Raw genomic sequence first — 24,012 nt, forward strand, 5'->3', positions numbered from 1 at the left:
ATTGGACCTAACACCAAAGAATTGTTTTGGGTTGTTGTTGTTGTCTGAACCCAATCTGACCCAACGGGGGTGAATAAATATTTATAGGACTCATCTGATTTAACTCAGAAATGGTTTGTTTTTAACAAGACGAGACCGTAATGAGAGAAACTGACGGGACTAAAAAAAAAAAAAAAAAAAAAAAAAAAAAGCCCTTTTGGGTCGAGTTGGGTTCGGGCATTAAAGTGCGGTCGGGGAGGGGGGGGGGGGGGGGGCAACAGTAAAGGGTGAGAGGGGTGAGAGGGGTGAGAGGGTTTCAGAGTCCATGAGGGGTTAGTGAGGGTTTCGGTTTGATTTGCAGAGTGGTTAGAAGCACAGGGACGCTTAATCCACCAGAGGCAGAAGGCATTGTGGGTATTTTTTTATGTTCACACACACACACACACACACACACACACACACACACACACACACACACACACACACACACACACACACACACACACACACTAGGACCACAATGCAAGATAGGGGTCTACAAGGAGAGACATTGAAGGAGGAACCAAGAAACTACACATCCTGCCCACCAAGTCTGAGTTAACTACAGTCACCAGTATTAGCCACCATATTCCCGGTACTAATAACCGATATCATTTCATTTAAATACGATTTATGAAACTATTATTTTTTTAGCCCGTCTTGACGTCCGTTGGTGTGCAAGCTGGTCGACGTGGGTGTGTCCTTTTTCCCCCCAGAAAGAGACATTATTGGCTCTGACAGGATGTCAGACGTCACGAGAATCATCTGTGACAGCATATGTCAGTCAAAAACCCGCGGTGTGGTTTTTGAGTGACGGGGACAGCTGATGAGCTCCGGGGATGACACAACGTCGGGCTGAAGTCGCGGGAGTCCGTCCGCTGCCGCCTGATTATCCGAGCGCCTTCGCAGCTCTGCTTGCTCGACACTTTCTGTTCCCTCTCCATGGAAAAAAAAAACACACACACAAAAAAAAAAATAGTTTGGAGTGACTCCTCCTTCCTTCAGCGTGTCACTCCTTCCACCATCTGCCATCACCAGAAACTCGGGAGCTCTGAGAGCCTTCCTTCTCTTTTTGTGCTGTAAAGCGATCCAGTATATTTTACCCGCCAAATTAAACCAAGTTTTTAGGTGGAAAAAAAAACAACACTTCGAAGTAGATCAGTAAAAATCTTTGGCCAATAGGCTGTCTAATTAACATGATCACAGCAACAAGTTAGTATGCACTGTTATAACAGCCTCGATTAGGATTAAATTGCAGTTACGCTGTTTTTTTTTGTAGATTAAAATCTGTGGCCCTTTGGTGAATTTTTTACAAAAGAACATCATCCTACCTTTGAGAGGAACAATCTGGAAACCAAAAAAACAAACTTGCTGCTGAAACATTACGAGCACATTGCGTCGCTTCAACCCGGTAAATCAAGGCAAAGCGTGAAATAGACACGCCGGTCCACTAAAGCAAAATGTGAGCTAGCCACGTTTTTTTTTTTTTTTTTTTTTTTGCACTGTGTAGGGGTGAAAGTTACACGTTTTCCTCGTCGTGGACAAAAATTAACCCTACTGGATGCTTGGAGCCATGTGGGTTACAGGAAAACGAGACTTTTAGTAAAAAAACACGTGGTTGGGGTTTGGAAACAGAAAAACAACTCAACTAGTGCCACCGAGCCATCCCTCCAGCCTTACATGATCCTGCGTCACATGACAAAGTTTCACGCTTTCAAAAAACTTGTAACTTTCACAGCCAGACAGCCTAAAGCTTCGTTATCTCACGTTTTGCTGTAGCGGACCAGCGTGTCTATTTCACGCCTTTGCCGTGATACCGCAATGATCATTTCTAGCTCGGCAACCTGCCAACGGAGAAAAGGAGGCGTGCCAATGACAAGATTGTTTAAGTCTTTCTAAAACAAAACCATACAGTTCACTTTCTACCAGCAAGAATGTGAACGATGCAGAGTGATGCTTCTTCTGTTTTAAAGAAACCATTTTTCAATGAAAGACACCAGCACAAAAAGAGCCGAGAGGATTAGCATTAGCTAACGACAGCTTATTTTCGGGTGAGATTTATATTAGCGAGCTAAATGTTTTACAAAACTTTCACTTATTCCATCTTGTTAAGAAAACACAAATTTTAAAAGTTGCACTTACTCAGATTGAACTTTTGTTTTTCAAAGATCTCGTCCTGTTTAGTGCCACTCCCAATGCTATTTTATTTCTGCCCATGTCTGTTGTAATTCTCTTTTATGAGGCTTAATTTAGCACTAATGCATCTATGAATACACCGTTACATTGCCCATTCATCAGCTTGATATGTAAATGTTAATTTTTTTAGATTTAACCAAAATGAAAAGAACGAAGCGATGCATTATGTTGACTTATATGCTTTATATCATGGTTTCATAAACTAATGTTTTTTGGGTTTTTTTGCATTGCAAAGGACTTTTCAAGCAAGGAACTGCCACTGTTCACGCTACTTAAACTCGGCATGACCTATTTCACCGCGACTTCTGAATGCTCGCTGTTTTTCTTTTGTTTCATTCCAACTCCCCGCACTTCTGCTGCCTATCGACCGAAAACTGTAACTTCAAAACAGCCAGTGCAGCAGACGCCGAGGTCGAGGATGGGGGTTAAGGACACAGCAAACTGAATAGCACAAGAAAAATCACATGAGGAAAAGGGTTCAAGACACATTACCTAACTGACATATCGTAGAAAAAAAAAAAAAAAAGGAAGAGTGACGAGGAAGAACAGCGGGGGCGTTTGAAAGAGTTACTCACGATATTCTGCAGTCGTGGTTTGGAAAGCCGCCACACAGAGGAAGAAGAGGGGAAGGAAAAAAAACAAATGAAAAAGAAGTTAGCAACAAGGCCGGCCAAATACTTCAAACACACAAATCAAGGGGCTGATTCCAGTTCCAGGAGAGGATGCATCGAGTGTGAACTATAAACTCAAAACATCAGTGATTAAAGGACAGAGATGTAATTAGGACGTGCACACTGAAAGAAGTGAGGGTACACGAGAACCGGTTCATATTAACGAGTTCAATCGAATCAAACGGCAAACACACCCGTCATTGTTAAGAGGCGATAGACCCATACATCAGTCTGACCCTAATAAGGACGTAAGCAGATGGAGACGGATTGGGGGGGGGGATAAAAAAAGAAAGGGAGTACAGACGTGTGGACAGAGAAGAGCGAGCGTGGGAAGAGAAGAAGGGGAAAGATCGTGGTGGGTTGAGCTTTGTCTGTTCCACAGTCATAATTAGAAGATCAGGCTGATAGGTGATATTTAACCGTTCACAAAGACTGGAAGGCACTCGTGAATGTGTTGGTGTCCGCATGTGAGCAGAGTCTCTACTTTCTGACGAGCACTTCAAATTCGAAGATTCTTGTCTCGTTTAAGTTCGGAAAAGCCCAGGGTTTTTGAGCAGCCTCGACTCACTTGCTGCGTTCAAATGTGGTCGTATTTAGCGTGTACGCTAAGAAGAGCGCCCCCTTGTGGTATCCACGACGTCGGAACTCAAAATTTTCACGAGTTGTGACGTTGCTTGCTGACGTTTACGGAAATGGCAAAGGACATGGAAATTTATTTTTCGTTGGATGTTAAGCTAATATATCGTAATTTTGTCTTCGTAACTTAGATAAAAACCGACGTCTGAGGAAAATGTTGATCTTCCCAACGGCCTCATCTTTTCTCTCCGCACCTTTGTATTTCCTGCTTTCCGTTAACCACCTGTTAGCTTACTAAATTGTTAGCCTCTGTGGCTTCTAGATGCCGTCCACGTTGCCTAGCAACGGTATTTCTACGACTTAACCACTTGAACGCGAACCATACGGTGTGTACACACCTTCCCATGTTGAAGCCACGAGCTAACGACTTCCATTTGAACTAGCCACCAGGGGGCGACAGATATATTTTGGCTTTACTTCTGAGGAACTGTCAAATCGTCCATCTTTAGATCAAGTGTGAATGTATTGGAATTTATTCACGTTCAATCCTAGGAAATTAAAAAAAACAGTCCGTCGGGAATTAGCTGTCAATCACAGAAATAAAAAAGACAGAAGCTCGAGAAGCTTTTATGACAGACGAGCATTTGCATTTTCGTGTTTAATTTTCTTAAAAAATAGCATTAAATTCAAGTCCAGGGTGCAATTAGATTTTTGTTATGCTCAGGAGTACACTGAATATTCTTTGTCATTGGGTTTTGCATTTTTAATTTTCAGCAATTAAACAAGTCAAATATCAAAATATAAAATAATTAGAAAATGTTAGATTTGAATGTATTCATTCTATTATAATTTTGTCTATGTTCATTTTGAAATATGTTATTTAAGATACATTCAATCATATGAAAAACTAGATCTCAGTTTCTTAAAAAAAATATATCTAATCATTTGAAAATTGGCAGCGACTGACTTCCATAGCTCAGAGAGGATAATTGTAACAAATTATTTCCAATCTTATTTATAAAAAGTGGCTTCAAACACTTCTGAGAGCAACAAGTGAGAAAATGTGTGAAAGCTTGTTAAGACTTTGATGGTCGGATGCTACGTTTGTCAGTCTTGGAAGGAAAACGGCTTCGGCCGCATCCTGCCAACACGGTGGTGTTGCAGCTAAGACACTGCGATGCACAGAGTGGGAGGAAAGGCGGATTTCCATGCCATACTCACGCCTGCATGGTGGTGGTGGCGGTCTGAAAGCTGAACATATTCTCTTTGGGAAACCAGCTATTAGGATTGTCCTCTGCAAACACAGGAAACAAAAAGGAAGGCGTGGTGTCAGCAAAAGCAGCACATTCAAAAACGGAGGCCTCGGATAACAGCGGAGGAGGCTGGTGAATGTCGGATGAGGAATTGTGGTGTGAAACATCTGAGGGTGACATCGGGTGAAACGCTTCATTTACTTCAAATCTAGTTTTCATACCCGTTATTTTATAGGTAAGCACATATACACATATATATACATATATATTTATATTTCCCTTCCCTTGTCCGTCTTTCTTTACCCCTGTCATCAGTCGCCGGTCTGTCCTCGCTGTACATCCTCTCCAGTTTCTTGCGGTGCTTCCCTCCATCCCGCGGCGACGTGTCCAGGTCCAGGGAGCGCTGGCTCTGACACGGAGCCCGAATGCAGGCCACGCAGTCCGGGGTGTCGTCGTCCCGCGACCCCGCTCTCCTCACCCCCCAGTCCCGGATGTTGCTGGCGCTGCCCGAGCTCTGCAGCGCCTCCGACGACGACGACGGGCCGACGTGATGCTGGTGGGCATGGTGATGGTTGCTGCGGTGATGGCTACTACGGTGGTGGCTACCGCGGGCGGCCGCGGCGGACGGTTGGCTGGTGCAGGAGGGGTTGTGGTTGGTGGCGTTGGTGGCGGCGGTGGCGGCGGCCTGGGACAGAGGCTGCTGCTCCCTGGAGCCCTTCAGCACCTCCAGCTCCAGGCTCTCCTCGCTGCCGCGGCCCCCGAGGGTCATCCCTCCCTCCCTGGTGATCGTGTACACCCTCGCCGGCTTCACAGCAACGCTCCCCTCCGGGCCTCTGGCGCCCGGCGGGTCCTCCGTCGAGAAGCTGCGCTCGGCAGAGAGTCGACGTTTAGAGGGGCCCAGCGGTGCTTGAGCCTGGAGGCTGTTGATCTGAGGCTGAGACTGCGTGTGAGCGCTGGGATTGGACTGGGCGGACTGGTTGGGTTTAGTCACGGGCAAACAGCGGCTCTGTGGTGGCAGATTGTTGTTATGCAAGCGGCTGACGTCTGGAGAGTCACAGTCCTGGCCGGGGAAAGTGTCAGACAATAGATGATCTGGGAGAGAAATGGGAGAGACGTTATGAGAAAGCAAAGCTAAGTCACAGATCAATTTTGTCTGTAATTTATAAAACTTATGTAAATGAACATCGGATAAATGTCTGAAATGTAAATTCAGACGAACGGGCAGGGAGATCGTCGGCCTCTCTTTGGGATTTGTAGCTCTGGCGGCGGAGTGGTAAACATTTGCAAGCCCGTAAAGCTTTTACGAGGACGAGGAGAAAAACAAGAGCGGTGGCTGAGTGATGGAGTGATGAAAGATTTGGAAATGGATGAGCTGCTACAGTACATGAAGGGCTTTGGCAGGAACAAAAGCCCCAGTCGTCCTGCAGGGTCGCGGAGGATGGATACTCCTTCTCACCGAGTAAGCAGCTGCAATGCTGCAGGCTTGTAAATAGTGTTAGCTCATGGGAATGGCTGAGATTTGTGAGCTGTGGATAAATAAGTGTGGGACATGCTTTCTGCAGAGTGATACTGTTAAAAAAAAATCTTCGCAGAAAGTTCCGTTTACTTCACCTCCTTTTACTTTTTCGATTTGTATTGTTGATATTCTGTAGGTCCACTGCAGGTTTACCACTCTGGGTAAGATTTATTTGTTTTAAGGGTGTGAAGCCCACGTCTCATCATATCGTACATCCTTGTAAGCTTCGGAAAGTAATGACAACTGCAGGAAGAAGAGCTAACTTCTATCTGCTGGCTAGCCAATCAGTCACAACGGTTCTCTCCAACTGGTTGGTTTGCTGGCCAACTTTCACGGATAAACACACGCAGATACTTGCTATTTTTTCCAGACAACATAACAGTAGTGGCTCAGTCATTTTGCTAACTGTGACAGCCCCTTAATCCTGTTGACTGTGCATGTGCTTGTATCATGCAGGTCTCTGGCTGGGTGTAGTTGAGGTGGAAGCAGGCTAATTGGGAACACCGAGTCAGAGTTCCTTCAGTTATTTAATCCCGCCTGCCCAGAAGCTGAAGTGTGTCAATCCCTTCATACACCAAGACTTTGTTATTTTATCACGTTCCTCTCTTTTTTGTTGTTGTACACATCTACAACGTGCGCCTCACATTTTCCACTGTGTTCATGCATCCTCATGCACCACTGACTCTCACTGCCGCAGCTCATTTGTAGCTCAAATTTGTAGACTTTTTTTTTTTTTTAGTAAATTTCAGGTTTATTGTAGCAGACTTTGGCGTACATCTCCCTCCTTTGTTGCGGCCCACGAGACAATCAAATTGGGGGCTCGTCCGGGATCGCTCTGCATCTGACTGATCCGGTTAAAACTGAAGTCCTGAGGAGGTTCTGTTCATGCAATTTAAACATTGTTTAAAGATGTTTCAAACGTACTTCAAGACTGATTTTGGATATAATATGTACTTCTGCATCGAGCCGGAGAAAGACAGGACAGAAATTTGTCGGTATAATGCGGCTGCCCTTGCTGGTGTATGGCTATGTCAGACACTGTGCGTGTGCCACCCACCTGCTCCGTTGCGGTTCTCCGGATTGGTATTGGACAGGTATTCTCCGAATGCTCTGGCTGCTCTGTGGAGACACAGGAAGTGCAACAGTTAGCCACGAGCCCTACGGCACAACTGCTGCTTTCCAACACGTAGTGGTGACTCACAAAGAGTCAAGGTTTCACAGGATTCTCCCCACATGAGCTGCCTGTCTGAGCAGCTTTCTCTCTGAGGCCGCCTCATTACAAGTAGATTACGCCACCGCAGCAGTCTGTAAAGGGGAGATTTTTATTGTCGGTGTCCTGAATCCATACTATATATATTCATTGTAAGTCGCTTTGGATAAAAGCGTCAGCTAAATGAAATGTAATGTATATAACGGCCGTCTGTCACTAGCGTAACTCTCTTCCTATACGGCGACTGGAGGATTGGGAAACAGCTTGGAAGCTACAGCTCGCCTCCCCAGCACAGCTGATCGGCCCCATAGGAGACCGTCACTGTGCGTGTAGCCGCCAGGAAGCCGGGAAATAAAGGCAGTCGTGTACCCAGGTTGTAAATGCATGCATGCTGGCAGGAACAGCGAGGACGTGGCATGGTGTGTGTTGCGATATCTATGTGGCAGGCTGTCTGCAGTCTATGAAACATAATGTTCCCTCTTGTAATTCTCTTCAGATGAATCTCCCGGCACTGCTGCTGTCAGGCTTTTCGAGGTCTTTTCCACATTTGTAGATGAATGGTTCTTTTTGTCCGAAACACCTTGCACAGCTCTGAGTGCATTAGTTTTCAGCGCCGGTGGACACAAAGTGCCATGTCTGGCACTGCACTGCTACAGGGCCATATCTGTATCCTGCAGTGCTGTAAAAAAAAATTCAATAAAAAAAAAAAAAAAAAAGGGACAGCAGTAAAATGTAGCCTCTCTGAAAAGGAACAGCCTTGAATATTTTTGATTAACTAGTGAACAATAGTTCAGTATGTGAGATTTGGGAGCTACGAGGATCTCAAGCATCTCTTTATTTCCAAGAAGCACCTACTCCAGCACATAATTGGGTCAATCACCACTACGGTAACCTTTGTACTGTACTGAGCATGCTGTCTGTCTGTAGGACCTTGGGTTTACGATTAGTCTTGGCAATCATTAATAGTTGAAACTAAAATTTAATTTTTAATAGGAAAAAAAGATCCAAGTTAGGTAATGAGGTTACAAGAAAAGCAATACTGCTTTGAGTTCTGGTCTGAATGTTAGCGGGTCGCCGCAACTGGGCCTCACAAAACAGCCAAAGTGGGCACGACCCCCCCCCCCCATCTCCCTTCACATAACGCAGATCAAACACAGACAATGACTTCAACTTTAATTTCTCTGTGAATAACAATATCATAATAATATAATGATACAAAGTAGCCGAGACAGACTCCTGATTGTTCTGCAAAACTGGCAACACGGTAAGAAACACCAGCAGTCGTACGATGGTGTGAAACAGGGTTTTGTTTTTTTGTTTTTTAAACCATGCTTTACAATACACATGTTAGTGAAGGATATAGGCCACACACACACACACACACACAAACACACCTATACCGAAGCAGTACATCCCATAATCACTCTCCTCCCACTCGGTTCGACCTGCCATTCCTGCCATCTGCCCACGCGGCTCCACACACAGACTCCTACAACCCTTCGTGGCGTTCACGTGGAAACGGCGTGCAGAAAGAATAAATGAATAGGCGAGGCAACACGCCATCGACATGCACACGGAGCTGAAAATCCCATGGGGAGGGTGGAGGGGGAGGGGCTAGAGGAGGAGGGGGGGGGGGGGCGTTGCTATGAAATGTAATTGCCGTGTTGTTGCTGAAGCCTATTGGCCTTCCTGCTACGACACTCTAAGTAATTAAATATGAGGCGGCACGTGCAGCGACGCCGCTCGCAGCATGGGAGGAAGAGGAGGAGGAGGAGGAGGAGGAGGGAGGGCACGAGGAAGAAAAATGCAATCTCTGATCTATCCACTAACACCTCCTCCCTTTTAAAAATCGAGGCCGAGAAAAAGAAGGATGCACATCGGACACGTAGATGTAGAACTTTTACTAATTATTAGCAGCTCGCTCAGAAACATTCATTTTGACAATAAAGCGGTTACACTGTTAAAAATGTAAGTAAAAAAAATGTATCAGCGGTTATACTGAATTATCCATTTTTAATATGAAGTATTGTAAGTAAGCCTCAATAAACTAAGTCTCAGGTTAAACTAGGGTTTTGTTTTCAGCAACACTTTCAGACCCATTCTGAAATAAATAGAAAGCTGCATTTCAACCTCAGTGTGATGACATTCAGTCCTCACAAGGACGCCAGCGTAGTGACACAAAGGCCAACGCAACATCTTCCGCTTTCCCTCCGGCTCTTCGGCAGTTTCTTCACGGCCGCGGCGAAGACGCGACACTCCCCTCGGGCCAGAGCGGTTATCTGACGAGCCTTTTCCCTCGCACTTCCCTCAGATGAATAAATAAATAAATGCATTCGTTTATGTATTTCTTTAACCTCAGAGGTCTCTGAAACACAAAAAAACATAAAGCACTGGCGTACCGGAGAGTTTTTAAAACATGAATTATACATCGGACTCGTCTTGCCGTGGACCGATGCGAGACGCTTTTGCTCTGTTGCCTTTGGAGTTGTTGGTTGTTGTTGTTGTTTTTTTCCCACACTGCATGTTTTCAGCCATGTGACATGAGGATGGGGGCGAGGGAGAGAGGGGGGAGGGGGGGAGAAGAAGAAGAAGAAGAAGAAGAAGAAGAAGAAGAAGAAGAAGAAGAAGAAGAAGAAGAAGAATAAAAAGAAGAAGAAGAAGAAACATGGTGACAAGAGGGAGATGCGTTCATAAGACCAAAATAGAAAGGTGAGGAGGGAGGAGTGGGAAGTGGGATGAAGAAGAAGAAGGGAGGTGTAATAGGTAAGAGAGTATTGAATAAGGGGGTGGGAGGTAGAAGTGGGGGGGGGGTGGTCCAGAAATGAGATGATATCATGCTCTCAGGAGCTGATCATATATGCCTGGCTACCTCCCCCCTCCCCTCCCTTTCCTTCTTACGACATCTGAAGCAACGGGAGGACTGTACTGTATATATATATATATATATATATACGAGGAACGGGGGGAGCTTACATGGACGGCTGGGGGGAACATTTGCATCAAACACCACAGAGCTTTCTGCTGTACAACGTACGAGACCGGAGTCTGCCAAGTCTGAGAGGGTTTTGCTTTTGTCTTTGTGTGGTGGAGTGTGTTCTCTGCTCTTCAGGGGCTTTTTGTAACTACAGTACGAGCCACCGAATAAAACGTGTACAATGACAGGGATGGGGTACTTTCCATACCGGTGCCCGAACGATAGTTTTTTTTAATGTAATAATAATAATAATAATAATAATAATAATAATACAAAGCTTTGTTTGTATAGCACCTTTCATACAAGAAATGCAGCTCAACATGCTTTACAGCGAGAGAACTACATGCAGAGTTTCACATAAAAACAGATATTTAAAATACAGAAAAGAAATGAGATGCGTGAGAACAGATAAAACGCATCAAATCTGAAACAAATAGGGTTAAAATATTACATTTAATATTAAAGTGTAACCAAGGTTGTTGTTTTTTGTAGCTACAATTTACAGATGTCCCCCAAACGCCTCAAACGCAAGCTATCGCTCGGCGATACAATTTACCGACGAGAAAAAAACCGTGTCTTGTTTTGAAATGAAAACGTGTTTGTGTGGAAGTCAAGGGGCCCGCGTCGGCCATCTTGAAAGCAGCTCACTCTGTTCTCCAACCAGTCGGCATCGCTCGGATCCTCAGACGCTGACCTCCTTCTGCTCCTCTTCTCCCGGTCCTCCCCACCGAGCTCTCTTCCCCACATCTCTCTCCTTCTTTATAATTCATTCGCAGCTTTGGTTCCTCCGTTCTTCTTCTCTTTCTTCTCCCTTTTTCTTTATTTCTTTCTTTATTTTTTTATCTCTTTGTCTGTCGCTCCTCTGCTCCTTCGAATCCAGCAACTATTAGAAGTCCGTCAAACGAGTGACTGGCTGGCACTACGAGAGAAAAAAGGAAAAAGTCCTCCTGCTGTTGGAGTCGTTGGGGAGTCGTAACAGGAAAAAAGATTGGGATTTTGGCAAGACGCCCGAGCTCCACAAAGTTCAAGATGATTAAATGAGTGTTTGATGCTGTCAAGGCAGCAGGAAGGTTCGCCGAGTGATCTGACGGCAGCGCAACAAGTAAAGTACAACAGAAGAGCTGCTTCACATCCAGCCATCTGATCCACGCTCTTTTTTTTACGGAGGACATTTTTATAGCTCAGAAAACTTCAGAATTGTGGATCTCCAAGATGCAGGACACCAGCGAAGGAGGGAAAAACAACTCGCTTCGTATCACCAGCTCTTTCGATGCTTCCACATGTAAAAGGACAAAAGTTAAAACTACTTTAGAATCTGGTGACGCACATACGTTTCTCTACAGAATATGGGAGGTTTCCATGTCCTTAAAAACACAAGATGTGTAATCTAAGTTACATCAACTTAGACAACATTGCTGAGTTTAATTTTCACGCAATTCGTTGCGTTTCGTTGAGTGTCGCAGCGTTTTGACGCGGTGCTACCGGGCCACAACCGAGCCAGCGTGACATATTTCAAAGAGGGATCGGTCGGTGGCCACGGATGTAAACACTGACTTAAAAAGAAACAAGTTTGATGATGTCGCAAACGTGGCTGGTTATACATCCAGCTGGGTTCAATATTCAGCCTACTTCGAGCTCTGTTTTGGTCTCCACCAGAGTCTGGAGAAAAATATCTGTCTCTTTAAGCTGCTGAATGCAACACGGCGTTTCAACAGCTAGTTTGCAAACTTTGTGAACTGTTTGTTTGTCTTTTATAAAAGGTACTGAAGATGCCGTGGAAGCTGTAGACGCCACAGACAACGACAGCATAACTAGGTTCTTCTCTTAATGTCAGTCATCTGACATCTGACAAAATATGAAAGTTGTGCACCTTTTAGCTCATTGTGGCTATGTTAAAAAATAATAATAATAATTTGTTATATTTTATTCGTGGTATCAAATTTTGTTTTGAGAATTGTCGAGTTTGACTACGACATTTTTTTTAAAACTGGTTTTATTCTGAGATCCCTACGGAGCGGTGAGACCGAACTCAAACAGTTGATATGTGGGACATTAAAACCAAAGCGATGAACTAGAATACAATAAAACCCTATACCGCTGAGGGCAACTGCTATTCTTTGTGGGTTTGTCACAACAAGCAGCCTTTATTGTCATAATGCCTGCACTCATCTGACCCCTTGTTAATATGAAAAATTCATCTAGCCCGCGGTTGGCGAAGTACGCAGGTTCGTGCACTTGGATTTCCAGGGACGAACATCGAGCAGCAGAGCTGCCTTTTCAAATAGTGCAAAGAAAAATAAACTGCCATTGTGCGTTTTCTATACTGTTTTTTTTTTTGCCGCTGCATTCAGGCAGTTGATATATTCAAAATAAAAACAATATAAAAAAAATGCATCATCAAAGCAATACGTTGCGCGATACAGCAGCTACTGTCGTCACATAGTCTGTAACTGTACGTCTCACGGGGCTGGAAGTCGAGCGCTGCCTCCGCAATAAGCTCCAGCCGACGGAGGGGATTCGTTCAATCCCCCCCGTCCCCTCCCTCTCCCCTCCCCGCCGCGCCCTCCGTTTACCATCCGATACAGACCATAATTAGTCGGATCAACGACAGGACTGCCGGCCGTATTGCCGCTCACCTACCCTACTCCGGTCGTTAGCAGGGCATCATTATAGCTCCTGTCGTCAAAGCGAACTGACTTTGCCTCGTAGATTATCATCGGTTGATGAATTTTATTTCTACCGGTGCGAAGGCGCCGAAAAATGACCCTCCGTGTTGTGTGAAAGAGCTCATGGCCAAAAAAAACCCAACAGTTTTGAAATAATACATTGACGTGTGAATTAATCGTATGAAAAAAAGTGCCGCTGGTGATTAAAGACCTTTTATTCTTCCCCTGACGCTTCGACTGTTATCGACGTCACTTTGACCGTTTCCTTTCCTTTCACCACTTTTACTTCCAACTTCCCTCGGGAGGCTAAAACTTACATTCACGGCAGTTTAACTTTTTTTCCACACCAATAGTTATACTTTGACTCCCGTCTTTGCAAATGTTTAGCCTCAAGGACGCCTCAGTTTTTATTCACGAAATTTCACTATTTCAGGTTTCATTATTATTTTCATTTTCTACTGTATTAAACTTGTTTTGACTCCTCTAGTATCACTTTTGTACCCAAAAACAAACGTAGCTTGTTCGCATGACGCAATAATTAAGATTCCTTTCGTTCATTTGTTCGGGAGTTGCTGATTAATTGATTACTTTAAAAGGAAAAGCCAAGAAAAAGCCCCAAAACGAGGCTGAAGCACGGATTGTGCTTCGGATTTGTCGCAGCACCGCTCCGGTCCCGCGTTCCTCGTTATCTCGTCGCATCACCGTTCATCCCATCTCGCTCTGTTGCGCGACACACATCGGGAAGGCAGGAGGCTGGTGAGAAAGGGCTGATGACAGGCAATTACCCGCGTCTCCCGACGGGGCCGCGGGAGGGTTCGTCGATGCTCGTCGGAGAGGAGAAAAAAAAATAGACGACGTAGAGCGTCTCGTCTGAAGAAAGAGAAGGCCGGATACGGGATGAGCCTCGGGTTCAGACGGGCGACACCTTTCTGTTTGGTCTGTTGACATATGGGGCTGATATTGGCTTTTATTAAAGCGGTTTATTGCCCTTAAGCACTAAATGATAATATATTTCACTGGAGAGCGAGGCGGTTATGAGCTTTGTGGCTTTCCATCCCCTCCTCCTCCTCCCCGAACCTCGTCGCCAACTCGATTTTCAAGACGCTCCCGAAAAACAAAAACCCTAAACAGAGCACGGGCACACGTGAAGTTTAGTTACGGAAATCTAGGCGTCGAAAGAAAGCGAAGAAACCTGCATCATCGGCTCACAATGCGTTTCTGTCCGACCTCTGCTATAAGTTAAGGAAGCGTTACTGCAGCGCGAGGAGACAGCGTAGAGGTGGAAAGGTTTCATCGATGTTGTAATTGCTTGTTGTTTTGCGGTTGCTGAAGGTCAGCAAAGGTTAACGACGACTTAACGACCATTTGTAAACCGGAGAAAGGTCATCTGACCATGTGACCCGTCTCAGAAGCTTCGCCCTCGAAAAAAAGCTTGCGAGTTTTTCGATGTCACTCGTCCGACCGACGGACTCATTCCTGTAAAGAAACCTAAACGCCTCAGGTGTCGCGACCCCAGAGGCCTTTAAAGGTCTTCGGTGTGCTGTAAAATGTATTTTTGAGACGCTTTGTGTACTTAATCTAAATCTAAAATTCAACAGCTGAATACGGGAACGTTGAAATCGGACGATTCTACCGATCTGCTCTGATTTGTTCAACAAAAATACTTTCAATTATTTTTCTGTGCAATCCCTGAGCACGGTAATAAGAATATGATTCCATGGTTCCATGTTTTATCCACCAAGAACTCCCAAGACTTTTCCCTTACTGGGGAATTTCCACCAGACGCAAGACATCAAACAGCAGCGTGTAAAGTGATAATCGAACATCGGCTCTCAATTCACAGCGGCGCCGACTTCCGTTACGGCGTCACCGTCCTGGGAGGCGAACTATCCCGTCAACGAAGGCCAACTGTCTTCACCCAGAAACGTACGAGACAAAGGTTGTTTTGTTTTAAGCAGCTTCCGTGAGTACATCCGGTTGTAACAAGCACAGTAAATGTCACGATAATGAACCTTCCCACCGAAACTCGACGGGCTGATAGCGAAACCACAAAACCAGATGGTCTTGCATCACCAGCTGTAACTTCCGACTTGATGATTATTGTCGCAAACGAATCCCCTTTTGTCTTCCTCCTCATTTCCTGCTGTCTCTCTGCTGTCAGCTGTCCAATAAAGGGCATAAAATTCACCCCAAAAAAAAAAAAAAAAATCGTTAAAAAGCGTCCCGCTCCGAGGCCGGTCTGCCGCCGGTGGGAACGGTGCATCGCAGGAAGAGGACGGACAAAAGGAAGATGACCTCAAACCGAAATCAAACCATCAGTCGAGCTGGTTTTGGGAACCGGCTCTTTTGACAGTTCGTGGAGTCCAAGCAAGAAAAAAAAACCACATCATTCCTCGCATCTATTAAACGAATCCTGCTGCGCACACCGGCCCACTGTGAGCTGGAAACCTTTGGCCTCCCATCTGAGACGTTTTAAATAACAAAGAGCCGACGACACCACAGTAGTATTAAGGATACTAAATATAATCCGTTTAAAAACCTCGTGCCGTATTTTTCCTCCCGCGCGGCTTTCCACCTGCGATTCTTTACGTTTTGTTTTTGGAGACGGCGTCCCTGATGTTTTATAGCTAATGGCCCCGTTGGACCGTGGCTGGAGATAATCTGCGCGGCGATGAGGACAGGTTCGCTCGCTGGTCACACAGTCTTGTGGGAAAGAGGCCATGAAATCACATTTTCTTTTGGGCAGCGCGGCCCGTCACTAAGTGCTCCAGATCCCCCCCTAAAAAAAAAAGACTCATTTCCACCCCAACTTCCTCGACAAAGTGAGAAATGAATTACACAATTAAGAGCAGAGTAAAAAGCAGAAAGACCCTGCAAGACTTTCATCGACCTTTTTCGACCTCAGCAGCACGACGGCCAACCAACCGACAGCGACGTCAGCCGCCGGTTTGTTTACGGACTCTGCGAAGCCTCCGGTTCGGCGCCATCTCGCTGGTTCGGAGCAGGAAGTGACCATATTTGGACGAGCTATCGCCCACCGATAGCCGTAACCTGACTGCGCCACAGGCCTGTCAATCAAACGGACACGCCCCCCAAAAAACACGGCTTTTTGAAGCTTATTTTCTAATTCGGGACGGAATTATTTTCAGACAGAACAGAAACTAAGAAGAAGGAGTGACACACCGCTTCCTCCCCTTTTTCTGCTGATGATGTCAGCTCTGCCGACAAGATGCCCGCGCACGCAACCAAAACAAACATCGTGCGTATTGGACGACAGCTGACTGTGCTGAAATTTGTTTTCAGATTAAAGACAACATTCGGCCGTCGTACAATAATTTAATCTGCACAGCAGGCAGACTGGTTTTGATTTCTGACCAAAACCTAGACTCGTGTTCGCCGACCCGGCTGGTGTCTGATTCAGTGCAAAGAGACGAGATGGGGGGGGGGCAATCAAACGAGACGCAAGCCCGGCTTCCTCAGGGTTTAAAAAAATAAAAATAAAAGAGCCGACTGCAGAAGAGACGATTCAACTGTACAGACACCAAACTTCGTTCTCCTTCCATCCGTCATCTGCACCCGCTTTATTCTGTACTGGGTCACAGCGGGGGAGGGAGGGGAACGAGTCTACGGGGCAAACAGAGATTGTAACTGAATAAAGCCTTTAGGTTTTTATGGAAATTACGCTTTTAAAAGTTCATGGATGATTTAACACTCGGCAGCCCAAATGCCAGCAAATTGAAAACTCTGCTGCTTCATTTCAAATGAGCAGTTCAGGGAATCTGTCAAACTGTACAGCGTTTACAAGCAGAAAGCCTCGTGAGTCTGTGGCTATTTTAAGAACCCAATACCACAGCAAAAAAACAAAAACAAACAAAAAAACAGTTCTTTACATCGGAATAAAAAGTGCAAACACAGCAAAAACGGCAGCTGCGTATATTTTCAGTCGTCCAAAAGGGGCTCAAAGGTGTTGAATCAATATGTGCTGCACAATATTTTCACCTTAAGAGAGTCCAATGAGCAAAATGCTTCCCAGCTTTTTCAGGAGTGAAGATTTAAGTTCGTTAACAAGCCACAATTACAGAAGAAGCCAGGAATAAAAACGTACGTATGTTTAGACACCTGGTGAGTTCATGTTTGCACAGGTTGCGTAAATCCAGGCGACATTCCCAAATAAAGGTGGACAAATGTTCCTCTTCTACTTGGCCAAACATTTCGATCCTTCCCCCCCCAAAAAAAAAAAACCAAAAAAACCCCACAGCTTTTAAACCACTGAGACATAGTTTCACTCATCATGCCGAGATGACGTCCCATGAAAGACGCGTACTTCTAGAATCATCCCTCCGCTTGGCTTTCGCTGTCCACACTCCCCTCGAGGACGAAGACGATCGCTGACGGAGGGGGTAAGAAGGACCCGCCGGCCTGATTCGTGGAGAGTCAAAACGTGAGGTGTGAAGAACGCGAGCGAGGCCGGAGAGGGAGGCGATAAAACAGATCAACGGAGACTAATTGCGCCGTGGAAGTGGACGGAGAGGTCACGCACACGTGACGGAGAGCGCAGCTGCTTTCCAAGCGGCAAGCCGGCGGCGAACGGACGACACGAAGCCTCGAGTTGGGATTTTGGCCGGCCTGATGAGCTGGGGGGGGGGGTCTGATTGGAAACCTGGCGATACTACGTCCCGCCCACTGAAAGCCGCACCACAGGCCTGTCAATCAAACAGACACGCCCCCAAAACACAGCTTTTTGAAGCTTTTTTTTTTCAAATTAATAACGGGATTATTTTCAGATGGACCGTCGAATTAATAAGAAGGAGCGACTTCAGCTGACAACACCGAGATAACTCGCAGAGGAATTTTTATTGGCTGAGAATTTCACGAGAGAAGCTGAATGTGAGTCTACGGAGCCGGAGGCTTTTTTTTTTTGAGCCGACCTCTAGTGGCCCTCGGTGGTATTGCAGCTTAAGACACTTCGGCTCTACGGTCTGCGGCCGCAGCCTCTCTCTCTCTCTCTCTCTCTCTCTCTCTCGGTCAGCGAGTCTCGTCTCGTTAGTCATCCCGCAGCCTTCAGAGCGAGAACACACTGATCTGACACCTGTGACACTGAAGACCTTTTCAGGCCATGACTCACACACTCACAGCTAAATGTCATTAGTGTTAGTCATGAGTCCAGCTGGATGTTTGCGGATGTCACAGAGGCCCAAAGCTGCATAATGAGTACACAGCATGCATCAAAAGGACTAACCAGTAGAGACCTGATGACATAATTATCTACTGCACAGATCAAACGTACCCTCGGACACGTACAACAGAAAAAGGCAAAATTAACCCAAATAAGTCAGAATGAAATATAAAAAGGCAGTTTTTTTCTTAATTACAAGTGTTGTTGTGTTTTTTTGCTAATGATTATTTTCAGTCGGTTTAAACTGTCGATAACTTTCTCGTTTATTTAAATTAATTAAAAATGTTTGGTCTAAAACTGAGTTTCTCAGACTTGCAGGATGATATTTTTAAAAGGATGTGTTTTCTCAAACCAACAGTCTGAAACTTAGATATGTTCCAATTATAATGAACAAACAGAGACAAATCTGAATAAACAACTCATCAAAGGTCTTAATTATTCAGTGTATGTTACTGTTTAAGAGATATATGTGGGTTAAAAATAGCCCAATTCAAATTTTAGTTTTGGCTCTAGGCTATCACTAATTTTTCAAAATAAAATACCAAGAAATGTTGTTTTATGAAAGTAACTTTTACAAGCTGAAGTCAAATACTGAGTGAGGGCAGGATATTAGTAGAAATACAACATAATATTGCCAAAAAAAAAATCTTATTAGACATTGCGATATGGAGCTGCCATGCCTCACTGATGGACATATTAATCCCCAAAATAAAGCTTATTAAAGGTTACTGAAACGTGACTTCTAAAAGCAGCAGTTATATTCAGGGAAGATTCAAGCTCATAACCCCTGAAAAGATAAGATTCATACTGAAACAAAAATGGGTAAAAGAATGGAATAAAAAGGAAGAAGTCAAAGTTCATAGAGAGTTCAACTGAACATGCAAAAAAAAAAAAAGCAGTTTTAGCTCCGAGTGGGTGAATTTACTGTCGATTAAACTAAACCATCTCCATAAATTCACCCATGCGTGGCCCTAATTAGTCAAAACATCTAAAAGCGTACCTATTATAACCCCCCCCCCTTTCCGCCCCCTTCCCCGGCGCAAACACTCACCGAACTTTTGCGGCCACGGAAGAAATCGCGTCACTCCTCAGATTCTTCCTTTTGGACACCGCAGTTCCCATGCTGAAGTGGAAACGACCCCGGAGCGCAAAACGCGGACCATTCCACAGTCTGATCGGCGCAGGGGGTGGGGTGGGGGGGGGGGTGGGGGTGGGTGGGGTAACACACGAGGAAAAAAATATAAAAAATAAAACCACATCCAGCATCCAGCGAGTCACGACTTCAACGATCTCTCACGGATCTGGTTTCATTGTGTTTTGGGGTTCAAAAATAAAATAAATAAATAAACAAGAAAAAAAATGTAAAAAGAAAAGAAGCTGAATGTTCCAGAAGAAGCTGCACAAGGCTCGGTGTTGGAGCAGCAGCTGGAGGATGCAGAGACTGGAGAGGAGAGAGGAGAGAGGAGAGAGCGAGTGGAAGCGCTGCGCTCCGCTCCGCTCCGCTCTCATCACCACACTGAAGCCTCCGGGAAGGAAGACCAGACCATAAAAGGGAAGTCGGAGACCGCCCGCAGGTGCGGGGTGGGCAGCAAGCAAGCGGGGCACGTGGGAAGGGGAGGGGAGGGCAAAACACGCGAAGAGGTGTGGAAACCCGAGTCCTCCAGTCATCTTACAGTTTATGAAGGGGTTGTTATTATTATTATTATTATTATTATTCTACATTAAATGCCTTTTTGGCGGCTTTAACATGCTTAAAAACTTCACGAAACTTGGCCCACGCGTCAGTCCTGGTGAAAAGAATCACGACTTTTGGGTGGTTACGCGAGTGGGCGTGGCCAAATGACCTACATGTACGAAATTCGGTGTATCCTGCAGAGATCTTTAAAAAAAAAAGTGAACAGGAAGTCCGCCATTTTGAATTTAGTTGCCATTTTTTGGCAATTCGCAGGTGTTGTACTTTAACAAACTCCTCCTACAGATTTTATTATCACTTATTATGTGTGCTGTGAGCCTGACAAACACAAATTGCAGGCATTTTCATGCAAAGTAAAAACCTTTGAAGCTTAATTTTGTTATTCTATCTATGCACAACTTTGTTTGCAGTACCCACTGAATGCATTTAGATTCTAGAATTATCTCTTCGTAGTTTGCATTGTTTTTGTTCCTAGTGGCACTCGGTGGTATTGCAGCTTTAAGGCACTTCCGCGTCGGCCTCATTTTTCAAACCTGGAAGCAACGAACACGTTTACATACAGTCTATGTTGCAAACCAGCCACGCAACTAAACTGTAATTCGTTGCAAAATCAGTACGATCACTTTAGAAACAAACATTTGATCAAACTACAGGCAATTCCACTTGTTGTTTTTCATTCCAGTCACTCTTCTCACCCATAAAAATCACTGAATCCTTTTTACTCTTTACTCATTACAGCAACAGGTGAGGCCCGTTGGGACTAAGCCGCAGCTTAAGTTTCATCCAGCTGTCTGGCTCATTCAAATAAAGCAATCAGAGTCCGCCTCGGGGATCAGGTTGTAGATTAACACATGCAAAGCACGGTAAACAAAAGCGGCTCATTTGACTTTCATTTTCAGTCCCATCAATGTGTCTAATGACCTGAGAGGCGTGCAGACATTTTTTGGGGGGGGCTCTCCGGGGAAACAAAATCTATGTCCACGTCAATATTCAATCAGTGTAGAAAAAGAGAAAGAAAAAAAAAAAGAGAGAGAAAAGAAAAGGAAACTCATTACCTCTTTGTGATTATGAAAGCTCGTGAAATAAACTCGGTACAGATTACATCCTGTACTGCACATAATGCCCGTCAACTCAAGACCCGGGCTCAGACTGTGAATCAATGCCTTCAATATAAAGAAGGAAAAAACAAAAACACAAAGTCACTGCTAATTAAGTGTGTGGGCACAGCCGACTTGGACAAGACGGGCAGTGTGAAAAATACACTCTGTGACTATATTTTCCTGCATGGTCGGTCAAATCAGGATAACTTGAGTGACTGGAAACGGCTTCCAAAAAATATACGCAAAAGAACATACAGTGCACAAAAACAACTGAATACACACTGGTTGAAGAGGGATCGTCTTATTGTAGTTGCATTATTTTGAAGTGCGGGCACTAAATGAAAAGATGACTCAGTCTGGAGAAGCTTGGCAGGAGAGGAATTTCCCAACAGGACAACGATCCCAACAGGACAACGATCCCACCAGGACAACGATCCCAACATGACAACGATCCCACCAGGATAACGATCCCAACATGACAATGATCCCAACAGGACAACGATCCCAACAGGACAATGATCCCAACAGGACAACGATCCCAACAGGACAATGATCCCACCAGGATAACGATCCCAACATGACAACGATCCCAACAGAACAACGATCCCAACATAACAACGATAACAGGACAACGATCCCAACATGGCAATGATCCCACCATGACAACGATCCCAACATGACAACGATTTCATTGACGCTGTGACAATCGCACAAGATGCTTTCAAAGACAATAAAAGTGAAAGATGAGACCTGACGAAGTACGTTCCCAAAATCCAAAAGGAATACTGGAGGAGCGTCGTAAAGTTGAAAGGTCGAGGCTTCGACTTCCAACCCCTCTGAGGATGCCCTTTGGTATCCGGCTCCGAAATGTTTTGCAGCTTTAAGTCCAGACTTGGACTTGGCGATTCGACCACATTGTGATGTCATCGAATTTAAGGGGCTGAAGCAGTGCGTAGTTCAGGAAACCCCCTGAGGTGGGGTCTCTGGTGGCGGTGGTGTTGATTGGATGAATTCAATTCAAATTATATGGTGCCGGATCATTAAATGAGTCGTCACATGGCACTTCACACCATAAAGTCCTTTACATAGAACCTTGGGAATAATATGAGCAACAATTCAACCGGAAGGAAAGAAGACATCTGGCAGTGGCAGGAAAAAATGTTTTTTTTCAGATATCACCGATTCCAGTTGCCATGGCCAGGACAATCTGGTCCTCATCAAAAATCTCTCACAACTTGATAACCAACATCATTTGTCTGATCTGTTGGTGTTCAAAATGCTTAAATATACAAACTATATATATAAAACTGTTCCATGAAAATCAAGGTGAGGCAGGGTCACAAAAAAACTCAACTTAAAAACAATCCAAGTCACTCCGTGAAGCGTTTCCCAAAGAACTCCTTGAAAACCTGGACTGAATTTAAGGAAGCTCTACTGCCTGTATGATAAGAATAGAAACAGATAAAAGGTAGCGCGCTATCTGTCATCACAGCCGCGGAAATAAGACGTCTCACCGGATTCGACATCAGAGACTTTGTACCCGCTTCGTTATCGGCGTGCGGGGGATGGGGGAGGGGGGGATGAAAGGGGAAGAGTTCAGTCGACAGATTTACATCACGCTCCCGGTGTTTCATATAGGCTGCCACACTTTGACTTAATATCCCAACGGCAGTCGATTCAGCTCACTCACCTTTGATTTTCAGATATTTACCTAAAAGCCTTAAAAATAAAAAAAAAAACCTCATTTAATGTAGTTAAGAAACCTTGAATGCCCCAGATCAAGTTATATCTCGATGCTACCGTTACAAATAAAGCTTCGGTAACAGGTTTGACCTCCAACAGAGGGGAAGGAAAAAACCCGCCTTTAAAAGGAAAAAACCTCAGACACAAGAATTTTAAAGATGCAGACATAGTTTCATATGTCTGATTTTGATTGGACGACCGTATCGGTCTTTTAGCAGCAAAGAGTACAGCTGCAAGAATTTGAACTAAAACCAGGGAAAGAAATCATATCATGCCGTTTTTTTGTTTTTTTTGGGGATGGAAGATTTTGTTGATTACTTACTTCTCATGCTGAAGATGTTCTCCACATTTCAGCCACGGACACGTCTTTGTATAAATTCACGACTCCAAATGGAACAAAGAGAGGAAAAAATACAAAATTCAATCAATACTCCTGTCCTACAAATATCTTTTATTCGTGTCGAGGGTTTGGACCACCTTGAAAGCTGGCGGCATACAAATATAACTGCCATGTTTTATTTGAGGGATAAATCGCCAGATTTGGAACTTTCCTTATTGGATTTCCAGTCACAGCTGAAGAGGTAAGTCTTATTCACCAGTGTTGCTGCTGCCAGGTTGCAAACAAGATACGGATACAACCAAAACCAAGAAAGGTAACTGGAGAGAGGGGAGTTCTGCACGTCTATAAATAACGCTATAACGCTATAATCCATCCATCCGTCCGTCCATCCATCCATCACCCTCTTTCCTTCCCCCTCTTCGCCCCTCCTCCTGTGAGCCCGATCAGTTGAGGCGTTAACAAAATCGACTATGAATATATTCAAATTTGCCATCTGTTTGTTTTTCTGATGGTCGTTATTTCGTCCAGTGTGTCGCTCCCACGCCCGCCGCAGTGACAGATCTTCACCGCTCAGGCAAAACAATCAACAAAAATGTGTGGATCTGCTCGGTTGTTTTTGGGGGGCGTTGTAACTGCTGCAGAAAAATCCGACGCACTCCGCGGAAACAGCTGCACGCGGACGCTTCGTATCCCGGCGAGAACCGTAAATTACTGTCAAATCCGTCAAAGGGTTTGTTTTGTTGTTGTTTTTTCATGAGGACACTGATGAGTGGCGATCGTTGTTTGGCTGCGGAAGGTTGAAAAATGGCAGCGTGATGCTGCTGATCAGCTGTTACGGATTTAATTCACGCCTTCGAGAGAAACCACACGGCTGCTAGTC

The 24,012-nt window shown here is 44.8% G+C and overlaps 1 protein-coding gene across 1 annotated transcript in view; it reads right to left on the reverse strand.

The window, feature by feature from the left end:
* The window catches only part of nsmfb (NMDA receptor synaptonuclear signaling and neuronal migration factor b), a 38,474-nt gene extending 19,023 nt beyond the window's left edge, over positions 1-19,451 (reverse strand). Inside the window, exons 1-4 of the mRNA XM_069701518.1 lie at positions 19,308-19,451; positions 7,288-7,349; positions 5,018-5,806; positions 4,683-4,755 (exon numbers count right to left, since the gene is read on the reverse strand). Coding sequence (XP_069557619.1) covers positions 4,683-4,755; positions 5,018-5,806; positions 7,288-7,349; positions 19,308-19,378 — 995 coding nt within the window. The 5' untranslated portion in view covers positions 19,379-19,451. The remainder of the gene's footprint in view (positions 1-4,682; positions 4,756-5,017; positions 5,807-7,287; positions 7,350-19,307) is intronic.
* Between the last annotated feature and the right edge of the window lie 4,561 nt (positions 19,452-24,012).

The sequence above is a fragment of the Brachyistius frenatus genome, unplaced genomic scaffold (genome assembly GCF_029030835.1).
Source record: "Brachyistius frenatus isolate BFR_SWC_R1_liver_20210118 unplaced genomic scaffold, ASM2903083v1 Contig_37, whole genome shotgun sequence".
In the NCBI taxonomy this organism is placed as follows: Eukaryota; Metazoa; Chordata; class Actinopteri; family Embiotocidae; genus Brachyistius; species Brachyistius frenatus.